Source organism: Lytechinus variegatus, chromosome 14, assembly GCF_018143015.1.
Source record: "Lytechinus variegatus isolate NC3 chromosome 14, Lvar_3.0, whole genome shotgun sequence".
Lineage (NCBI taxonomy): Eukaryota > Metazoa > Echinodermata > Echinoidea > Temnopleuroida > Toxopneustidae > Lytechinus > Lytechinus variegatus.
In genome coordinates, this window is record NC_054753.1 from 26762864 (window position 1) to 26774983 (window position 12120).

A 12120-nucleotide genomic window follows, 5' to 3' on the forward strand; every position below is an offset into this window, starting at 1 on the left:
CAAGGGGGCTATTTTTCATTTTCTAGTCGAGGGAATTGAAAGATTCGTGAACATTTTGGATGATTTTTTTTTTATTTTCAGTAAAAAAGAAAATTTGGGAGTTGGGCAATAACTGCTTCCCGGTCCCTTCCCACAACAGCTGCGTATTGTCACACTGTAAAATCTGTGGTGTCAAAACTAACACCAACTGGTGTTAATAGAGGATCACACCCTGAGGTGTTAAAATAACACACTAGAGATTGAACATAACACCAAAAAGTGTAAATGTAACAACCATAGGTGTTGTAATAACACTCATAGGTGTAAAACTAACACCACCAATTTAACACCGGTGTCAAAATAACTGATGTGGTCCTCTATGTACACCGGTTAACACCACAGTTTCTGCTGTGCATGCTTGGATATGACATTCTATTCGGTCCGTCTTGAGTCGGTTTCGTTGGTATGACTGTGGCGTACGTGAAACATGCAGTGACATTTTCTCCAGCGACAATTGCTCCGATTGAAAATCTGCACGATGAGCTAAATATAAATTCTAATCTCCTAACTAAATGAACACTAATCCTGATATTTGCCTTTACATTATTCTTGATAATAATAATTATTATACTTGCTTATATAGCGCCTAATACTTACTTTGTAAGAAGTCTCTAAGCGCTCTACAGTATATGCAGCATAATTACCCTGGCTTTAGCAGTGCAGCTGTTACGCGCGCTGCGTTTCAAGGAATTAAATTCCTGCCAGGTACCCATTTACCTCTCCTGGGTTGAGTGCAGCACATTGTGGATCAATTTCTTGCTGAAGGAAATTACGCCATCATTGGCTGGGATTCGAACCCACGACCCTCTTAACCAAAGACTCAGTTACAATCCTAACTCTAACCCGATATTCCGCCTTATAGATCCGGAACATATGTCGCAGGAGCTACTGTCGTGTCACTGAAAGAGAAATACTTATTTTAGTGCCCATAAGGGGTATATAACCAGAGGTTTATAGGGGGGGGGAGGGGGCAAGCCAAAATAGGTTTACATCATTTATCTCCATGGAAAAGCAAAATAGGTACACAATTGGCCTGGACACCTCTATTTAATATGGCCTGCTTTCTTCATTCTTCTTCCCCCTTTTCCCCCTTTTTTATTTGAAAATCCAAATACTTGAATATTATAGGCATGATGGGGTACCCTGTAACCTCACCTTGCATGTGCACATTAAAAACTGGTAATTCATTGAGTTGTTATTATAACCAATCATTATTATTACAGTTTTTTGCATCATTATTATTATCATTACTATTATTCATTTAGCGACACCTGCGCCTGTGAGACGAAAAGCGATTTTAGTCATTTTGACTCACAGGTCATCAATTATAGTTTTCATTTATTTATAAATTATATATTATATTTATTTTATTTATCTATATATCTATTTGTTTTTTTGTCTATTTACTTAATTATCTTTCTATTCATCTATACATATTTTCATTGATTCATTCTTTAATTCAGAAGAGTACAGAAAAGTCTTCTCAATTCGAATACATTCAAACTAATTTATCGACACGAGGAATGGTGTATTTTTGCATTATATATGGACTGGAATTCGGTTACATTTAGATTACATAAATCATCGTGGACAAAGAAGGAGTGGGGGGGGGGCTGTTTGATTATCTCCATCTCTTTAATTATAAAATAAACACAGGTGCAACAAAGATCATGCAGTTTAATCAAATTTATATTCCACTGTCATACTACTGTACTAAAGAGAAGAATTTCGTACTATCCACGAACAGGCGTATGACAACAGATAATCCTATTAATCAGCTAAACATCCCCCTCGATATTCATTTCATTATTTCGCGATGGAAGGAGGTCGCAGTCTCGTTAATGAGAAACGTGCATTTAATTTGACACGACTCGACGCACACAGAGATCAACATAATTGTTAATTCATAAATCATTCCGGTTTATTGTCGGGGCAAAGGGTGGAAGCCCGGGGTCCTATATAGTCTATTTTAATTCCAGATTTGAGCTTGGTCATGAAGTCGCGCTAGAGACATGAAGCATGATAATTAAGTTGATTAATAATATATTGGCGATCTATATATTGCAGGTCTAGGCCTATTCATGATTTGATTATAGCAAATATCCCTATAAACTTTGGACATGGATAAGCTCTCGATTTAGGTGCATTTTGGTTTGTGATAGGATTAAACAAATGATTAATGTTATTTATGAAAATGTGATGACCAATTGTTTACAAATTTTGCGTTTTTAGACGCCACATAATGTTGTTCATCGTATGATGTGGAATTGAGGGATTAACTGTGTATCTCCAATTAATTTCAAATATTAAATGTTAAAGTACTGCACGTAAGGTATACACTTAAAACAAGTCAGTCAAATTGACTAGACCAGTAGTCAGCTGGGAGCAACTGATATGGCAATCACTGATATTCACATTTCTGACATATATTCTAGTCAGAAATAACTCTTTTCTAGTAAAATATGACTAGTCAGAAATAACTCTTTTCTAGTAAAATATGACTAGAAAATAGTCAAATATTACTAGAATAACAGTTGCACCCAGCTGACCCTATTAACTAGTAATTTTTGACTGATTTGTTTTTAGAGTGTACACTTGCCTCTATAAAGATTAAATTCGTTTTATTCCGAATGAAGTCTAATCCTAGAAGATGCATGTGCGCGGTAGCATTCTCATGCGTAAGAAGAATTATCCGAGCTACCACCATCACAAATCGGAAGCTCCCCAATATATATATATATAATGTAAAAACTGTGGTGTTAAAACTGACACCAATTGGTGTTAATAGAGGACCACACCCTGAGGTGTTTAAATAACACCCTGGAGATTGAACATAACACCAAATTAACAACCATAGGTGTTAACATAACATAACACCTTTTGGAGTAAAACTAACCCAACCAATTTAACACCGGTGTAAAATAACTGGTGTGGTCCTCTATGTACACCAGTTAACACCACACTTTTTGCTGTGTATATATACATATAAGTCTGCATATCTTTCATAACTTTTCATTTCTTTTGTGTGTTCACAGAAAATTCTGTCATCACTCTACGTTGGCAACAATATGTGACTTTACACCAAGAAGCAAGCTGTCACTTTCTCAAGTAGAACCACCGGTTTCATTCGTACCACCTCCGTAAAAACTGTGGTGTTAAAACTGACACCAATTGGTGTTAATAGAGGACCACATCCTGAGGTGTTAAAATAACACCCTGGAGATTGAACATAACACCAAAGAATGTAAATGTAACAACCATGGGTGTTGTGAAAACACCTTTTGGAGTAAAACTAACCCAACCAATTTAACACCGGTGTAAAATAACTGGTGTGGTCCTCTATGTACACCAGTTAACACCACACGTTTTGCTGTGTATATATACATATAAGTCTGCATATCTTTCATAACTTTTCATTTCTTTTGTGTGTTCACAGAAAATTCTGTCATCACTCTACGTTGGCAACAATATGTGACTTTACACCAAGCAGCAAGCTGTCACTTTCTCAAGTAGAACCACCGGTTTCATTCGTACCACCTCCGAAAATACAATCAACCATCGAATCGACACCAACGGACATGTCAAGTGACCACTCACCTTGCTGTTTCCCTGTCGCTGATTGGCTAGACTATACATTCAGCGAACTGAGCATGCGCATCGGCGGATACAAAGAACTCCGGGACGAATCGCCGCAACACCGCACGCTCAACATCCGTTTCCACGACGACGACCGTGAGTGGGTGGACCGTTACCTCCGGCCGGTGGTCCAGGAGCAGTTGCCATTCTTCAACGCGGTCACGTACGGCGACAAGACGTTGCACCGGGACGCCTTCGTATTCGATCACTTCAAAGACGACCTCGAAGTGAGCTTCAAGACCGTGTTCGTCGTGAGCAAGTCATCTCTGGACGATGCCGACTTCGTATCCATGGTGCGGCAATCGTTTCATCACACCAACCGCGTCAAGATGAAGAAGGTACTTCTGCTTTTCATTGACCCTCCTGAAGTCTTGACCCTTCCGTACGGCGTCAAGTATTACGTGGACAAACATATGCCGTACCTGGTATGGCCAGAGGGTGGAAGGAAAAGGGAATATTTCTGGAAGAAGTTTGTCAAGTGCGCATCGATAAATAAGAGATTGGTGTCTCCTCTTCCTGAGAGGTGCTACCTTCATTCCCCATGGCGCCAGTAGATCAAGCCCGAAGACTAAAAATAACCTTTTCCATTATGGACCCGAAACAATTATTACAGTGGCCATTATTCTAACCCTAACCCTATAGTCCACACACTTAAACAAATCAGTCAAATTGACTAGAACAGTAGTCGGCTGTGTGTAACTGATACGTCTAGTCACATTTCTGTCCTATATTCTACAGTATAGAATACAATCAGAAATAACTGTTGTAGTAAAATATGACTAATAAAAAAGCAGTCAAATATGACTAGAATAAGATTTGCACCCAGCTGACCCGATTAATAGTCATTTTGACTGATTTTTTTTTTGAGATTTCAGTTAAATTTAGTCCTTGGCCCAGCTGCATGTACTAAAGTTACGGGATACCGAAATGTCAAATTTATGTTGTTGTTTTTTCGTTTACTCCTTGGTGAGACAAATGTTAAAGGACAAGTCCACCTCAGAAAAATGTTGATATAAATCAATAGAGAAAAATCAGACAAGCACAATGCTGAAAATTTTATCAAAATCGGATGTAAAATAAGAAAGTTATGACATTTCAAAGTTTCGCTTATTTTCAACAAAATAGTTATATGAACGAGCCAGTTACATGCAAATGAGAGAGTCGATGATGTCACTCACTCATTATTTCTTTTGTTTTTTATTCATTTCAATTATACAATATTTCAATTTTTACGAATTTGATTATTAGGACCTCATTGCCTGAAGCAAAAAATGTTAAAATAATGGAATTCCACGTGTTCAGGGAGGAATGAAACTTCATTTCACTTGACAGTGACGAGAAAAATAAAATATTTCATATCTCATATAACAAAATACAAAAGAAATAGTGAGTGAGTGATGTCATCAACTCTCTCATTTTGATGGAACTGGCTCATTCATACAACTATTTTGTTGAAAATAAGCGAAACTTGAAAATGCCATAACTTTTTTTATTTCACATCCGATTTTGATGAAATTTTCAGTGTTATGCTTGTTTAATTTTTCTCTTTTTATTCAAATCAAGTTTTTGTTGGGGTGGACTTGTCCTTTAAAGTAACTATTCTGAGACAATGATTGTGAATGATTAGGGTGCCAAGCGAACTGATAAACCGAATCTTTTGCTTATGCTTTCAGAGATTTGTTTGGAAAATGTAAGCAGGTACTAAAGGGCAGTGGATTGAATTTGAATGGGGGGGGGGGGGGAGGAGGGTTCGACATGAATAAAATCACAATTCGATCGTACCCTTTTTTGTACACATTTGCTGATGGAGTTGGGGTGAAGCCCTTCTACGACCGACCCCTCCCCCCTGTTCCGGGGGCCCCTGTTGTTAACTCACCACTAATTTAGCATGTTTAGACTATGCCGAGTTTAAAATCACCCAAATTCACAATACGAGTTTCTCATATTCCATTGTTTCCTATTTGAGCGATTCAACTTACAGTCAATTAGTTGGACTTATTTTCATTTTCGAGAATGGAAAAATTAGGAATGCTCAGTTCCAAGTTCACTAAACAATATTCTAGAATGGATATAGGCCTATTGCCTCGCTCACAATTTTAATATGTATATAGTGTAATATGCATTCCACAAAAACCGCGCGTTGTTTTTAATAGATTAGTTTGCCGATCTTGCCAAAATACTGTGCACATTTAATGTCTAAAATAACATTGACGGATTTATCCCTTTTAATTGGATTTAGACGAGCACATTGAAATGAGTAAAAAGTGATATTTTTTTAACTGCTCTTAATTAAATCATTATTTAATGTTATATCATTATTTTTAAGACAAGAATTTTTGCAGATAAGTAGATGTAAATCATTTTTGATTGCGCAAATGTGCATTTTTAAGTGAAATAAAATAACGCTACATTTTAATATGCAAACTGTTTTATTGGGGGAAAATATAGATTTCATGTTGAAGGAAAGAAATCCAAATATTTTAATATTTTAAAGAAAAATAATCTAGTAGAAGAAATAGAGGAAGAAGCATTGAAAGTATAATTATGCGGAAAAGAGTAGATAAGAAATGCATGGGCGGTTATGAAACTTAGAAAGTAAAACCGTATTTCACCCTTAAGAAAGGTTTTTCTCAAATTAGCCGAAAAAATACACAATTTTAGTGAAGTTTTGAGGAAAATCCATCAAAGTTTTAAAAAAGTGATCAGAATTCTTTCATTTGTGACGTCATATGCGAGAAGCTTTTCCACATATCGTATGGTAAAAAAATCAACAAAAATGTGCATTTTCTTAAAAAAAAGCAAGAAATAAACAGTTTTTATTTTACCTTGAGTATATCAACGGACAAGTCAGTTCACACCCGCTTCTGAAAGAAAGAAAAACCATGAGGAACCATTGCAGAGCAAAAACTGTGGTGTTAACCGGTGTGCATAGAGGACCACACCAGTTGTTTTACACCGGTGTTAAATTGGTGGTGTTAGTTTTACACCCATAGGTGTTACTACAACACATTTACATTTACATTCTTTGGTGTTATGTTCAATCTCTAGGGTGTAATTTTAACACCTCAGGGTGTGGTCCTCTATTAACACCAACTGGTGTCAGTTTTAACACCACAGTTTTTGCAGTGTGAAATTGAAATTTATGCATTCTATATTACGTAACATATGGGGCGACAGCTCGTACATGACGTCACAAATCCAAACCGCAAAGTTCTATTAACTGCCCTAATCTTTGTAGGGTTTTCCTCACAGCTTGACCAATATTCTTATATCATTTTTCTGTATTTTTACAACAAACTTTCGTTAAGGTGAACTTCCCCTTTAAGGAAAATATGTGTCAGTATAGTGGATAAAAATATCACTGACTGCATGCATGTTGTATTATAGCATCATTTGTATGATTTCATTATATGGAAGTCAGACAATGTAAATGTCTCTGATGCTATACTTGATTAATTTTGCTATGCATTGTACTCACTGTGTGGTATTAATACCAATGAAACAGTTTCTGTTTCAAAGCAAAATCATGCATAACTATGTATTCATTCACCTTGTATCTGTTAAAGGTCAATGCGACTTTGTATTCCAATGAAAATAAACTTGAATGTTTTTTAACTTTGTATTTCATTGCATTTTTATTCAGGTATGTAAAAGTAGGCAAGTAGGGTGTACTTTCAATTATTGATTTTAATTCGGAATTTTTATGACGTATAAATGATTGGATGCATCTCTTCTCAATTTGAAACAGTTTCTTCTCGGTTTGATCCATTTGGTCTACTAGCAGATGGTCTAATTCTAATACTCATTTGAAACAACATCATCCCACCATCAGTTGCCCCGTTGAACACTCATTGTTAGCCCGTATTCAGAAGTCAGGTTACTTAGATCGTGGTCTAACTCTGTGCTAAAATTATGGAAAGATAAACATGTCAAAATTTTCCTTATATTGTATGTTTCTTATCTTAACTGTGCCTTTTTTTAAACTTAATTGTGAATGGTAAAGAAAGCTATTTTATTCTATCTTTCGAAACAGTTAAGAATGATTTGAGAGAGAAATGAGCCTATAAATTGAAATTATACTGGTAGAGAGATTGATGCCATATTTTGGCTGTCGATAGTTAAACCAGAGTTTAAATTAAACCCGGCTTCAGAATAGGAACTAATAGGTATAACTTTGCCCATGAGTTCTTATTTCCACTTTGTTTTATTGTTTTGCACTTTTGTCAAATCAAATTTGATCCATAGACAGTTCCTCTAATTAAATGAATTCATAGATTTATTTATTTTTCGTCAATAAAAAAAATTGCAAACATCACAAAGTTAAATATGGCCCTTCATGAAAGGAGGGTGGAGAGGGGGGTGCTGAAGCACCCCAATATTTTTCTTTAGGGAGCTGCGTGTCTTATTTTCCATAGGCAACACTCCTAGAATTCTGGGTGGTATGATAAATGGCAGAAATGTGGCCAAAATTACGTATTTTTTTTTAAAATGAAAACCCCTTTAAAAATATTTTTCATACAAAATATCACCTCTTTGTAACGAAACTCTTTTTGTTTGTTTGTTTTCGGTTTAATGTCAACCAACACCCCTGTATAAAAAAAAGAATTCCCAGGGCCCTCAATAATGGAAATTTTTAACCCCCATTATATATTCACAATGTTAGAGGAATGTTTAACCCTAAATAGACTGGGCTATTTCGATGCCTAAGAAGACGGGAAGGGGGGGGGGGGCTGATTCAGCCCCCCTTATGATCTCGGCCGTCGATCGCGACGAAAATTGGCACGCGCGTTACCCATGGCATTATCTACAAAATTGTAATATCAAATTCTGCAAAAAATCTCATTGCTCATTAATTATGCTAATTTATGCGTAAAATCATAAGTTCGCTCTAATTAATAAAATAATGCCCCTAAAATGCTAATTTTTGTTACACATACTCTAGATAGGCATCTGATCAAATTTATTTCTAAAAAAATTCAACATCCCATTTATTTTCTTATGTATTTTATTGTTTTCTAAATTTCTTATGTATTTCATTGTTTTTCGACTTTTAGTTTTTTATTGTTTTTTCAATGGAAATTGTTGAGGACTTTATTTTGACCATAAAAAAGATAAAATTAATTAATTTTAAGCAGTAAAAGGAAAAATAATGATACATTTATGAATTTTGGCTAAAAACACTATTTGCATTGGATTTGTACACAAATTCACGTTTTTGAGTAATTTGGGGTCTGCATGCACTTACGAAATGTTGCGTAATTTCGGAACCGCGTACCCGGGGGTCACAATTTTGGTCTCAAAAGTTGCGCGAGACTTGAAAGTAAAAAGTCAGTGAGCGACGCGGTCAAAAAATTTCGCGCGGCGGATTTATCGCGAAAAATGTCAAGGGGGGGGCTGATTCAGCCCCCAGTCTTTTTAGGGTTAAATCAAATGGGTATAAGACGAAATGGTAAACTGACTAAATGGCGATTAAACCAAATGGATAGTAGAAAAACTGGTTGCAGACAAAATTTGGATTGAGTCTACGCAATGAAAGGAGAGAAGGAGTTGGTCCTCAAGGGGTTCTCAATCGATGATCAGCGGTTCACCAGTTTGCCACAGAGCTCAAGTCGTGTTGGTCAAGAACCGCATCAGCCGAATTAGAGAGCCTGAAAAACGGAGATTTGATTGTCCAATAATGTTTTGTGGCACACGGATTGTTATCATGAATCAAAACTTACTGTTGAATTAGAACAAGGAGAAGGGGGTGGGAGAGGGAGAGATTAGTCTGCTGGGCAAACCCTTCACTCGAAATAAGGTTCTGAATGTGCAGCCTACTCATGCCTTGTTTACTGAAGGATTGGAACAGCAAGTTTTGTATGTGCTAGTCTTTGCGTGGAGGCACACTTGTTGATCAAAGTTCCAATGAGGGTCTGTGCCTGCAGACTAGGGAGAGATGGGGAGTGGGCGGGGGGGGGGGCTCAGTGTATGAGGATGTTGGAGGGAGGGGAGAGCGGCGATGGAAGTAGAGAGAGGGCGGGTTGAGAAAGAGAGGGGAGATGAAGAGAGAATGTGTGTGAGGGTGTGTGTATGTGTATGTGTGTGAGAGAGAGAGAGAGAGAGGGGGGGGGGGACTAAATAACTGACACGAGAGAGCAGAGCGAGCTAATGAATAATCGTTTACAATCGTATACCTCAGGATTATTAATACTGGTGTAACTGTAGTGTCTTTTTCGGGGGGGGGGGCTGTATATGCCCAATCTGTGCAACAACATTTCAGATTGTAGTTTTTTGTATAACCATGCATCATAGGGTTCAAGCAATTAATCACAGTTTCTTTTTACCTGCTAACATGAACATCAGAAAACAATTATTTGATTTTCAACGCCCATTGCGTGTGCATTTTAATTTTGTCAGACGTGTTTCAATCAGATATGATTATTTAGGTCTGGGACCCGACATTTTACGTCACCGTCCGAAAAACGTGATCAGGGCTCGAACCTCTGCATCAACTTGTAACTTCCCCACATAGCTTGGATTGCAGGTACATGGCAATTTCCTCAAAATACTATCAAGAGGTGGCGCTATGATAAAAAGGAACCGCCGACGAGATAAAAGGGATACTCCAGGCTGAAGATATCTCAGTAAAATTCACAGAGCAAAATGATGAGAATTTGATCAAAATCGGATAACAAATAACAAATTTGTTGAATTTAAAGACTTGCCTTATTACGGTGAACCTGTTCTTGGCATGTCTTCATGAATATTCATTAGGTGGGCTGATGATGTCATATCCCTACTTGTTCTTTTGTATTTTATTATATGAAATAAGGTTCATTCAAAATTTGTATACCAAGAACTAAAACAATAATTGGATTGACAACTGATTAAGTACATTAAATATTCATTGCTGCAACTTTTATCATTATAATCATGGCAACACAGCATAAATTTATGAAAAAAATGAAACAATTATGATTTCATTTAATAAGTATGATAAAAAGGAAAGTAGGGATGTAATATAATCAGCCCACTTAATGAATATTCATGATGACGTGCATATAACTGTTTTCACAAAATATTGCTTAAGTTTATATTTCAATAACCTCGTTATTTGTTATCTGATTTTGATAAAATTTTCAGTGTTTTGCTCTATTGATTTTACTCTATTTATTCATATATAAATATTTTCAGTTCGGAGTTTCCCTTTGTTCATCTTTACATATAAATTAGGTAACTGCTCGAGGTAAAAAAAAAAAAAGCCGGCACCGAAACCAACACCGACGTTGTCGGCTAGAAGTAGAAAAAATGTATCATTTCATTGAAAATGGGTACCCCGGGCTGAAAATAATATGATTTGAACAGATAAAGCAAAAATCAGACAAACAAAGCACTCAAATTTCATCAAAATTGGACGAGGAATACCAATGTTAAGGCAACACAGAGAAAAACAAGCAGTAGGAAATACTTTACGATCTAGTACATGATGATTTGGAGGCTAACTCTTTTATGTAATTAATTATATTCTAAGAAAAAAAAATCCTGAGACAAAATCAGGACGGATATCATGAAATTTCTCACACTGACAAATTAATTGTTATTATTCGACAGTTATAGTAAGTCAGACAATTCAATTCAAATAAAACATTTGTTTTCTTCCATTTCCATTTTTCTTGTAAACATAAGTACATGCATAAATCAATAAAAAAAAATATATATATAAGCATTGGCGGCGGAAGCCAAAAAATTTAGGGGGTGTCCACCTAAAATTTTGGGATGGACACAGGTAAAAAATTTGACAAGTGCCCCTAAAAAGGTTATCAACCTAAATTTTAGGGGGGACAACACACGTTTCAGGGGGGGGGGGGACGCAGGAAAAAAAAATTGACAAGCAAAAAAAAAAAAATAAAAAAAGGTTATCAAAAAAAATTAGGGGGGGGGGCTGTCCCCCCACCTAAAATTTAGGGGGACACGTCCCCCGTCCCCCCTCGCTTTCGCCACCTATGTATATAGTTTAAGGAAGAAGGCGTATACCCTAAAAGCTGCCAGGCTTGTGGCAGGATACGCCTGCACAATAAACAATACAAAGAAATTAAAGGGCAGAGGAAAGAAGAAAAGGAAAGGGAACAAGAGAGGGAGCCGTGAGCAGGCAGGCGGGCATGTGTTACTAAATAAAATAGAACGCTCAACAAAATATCCGTAGGGGCAAAATCTACATGCCGCAACAACAATTGTCCATGGTTCATGCTATCATGTTTCAAGTCAAAAGGAAACGTAAGATGGAAAATATTTATATATAAAAACGACAGAAGCATTTTTTTTCATTTTATACTTAAAGTTGGTTGTCGATAGAGATTTTTTTTATGTAATCCAGAATTTTGTTCCATATTTGGGGGCCAGTGTAACGAATGTTTTGTTGGAAGATTATTTTTCTATGTTTAGGAATGAATATTTGAGCGGGTATCA

General features: G+C 36.5%; 1 protein-coding gene across 1 annotated transcript; it reads left to right on the forward strand.

Moving 5' to 3' along the window:
• Nucleotides 1-3475: 3475 nt before the first annotated feature.
• Nucleotides 3476-4655, forward strand: LOC121428149. The gene has a single exon (XM_041624740.1). It carries the CDS (start codon nucleotides 3618-3620, stop codon nucleotides 4227-4229), a length of 612 nt encoding a protein of 203 aa, XP_041480674.1. The 5' UTR covers nucleotides 3476-3617; the 3' UTR covers nucleotides 4230-4655.
• Nucleotides 4656-12120: the final 7465 nt, after the last annotated feature.

Excerpts from the sequence above, each read along its gene's own strand:
- LOC121428149 (XM_041624740.1), top strand. The coding sequence starts at position 3,618 with ATGTCAAGTGACCACTCACCTTGCTGTTTCCCTGTCGCTGATTGGCTA.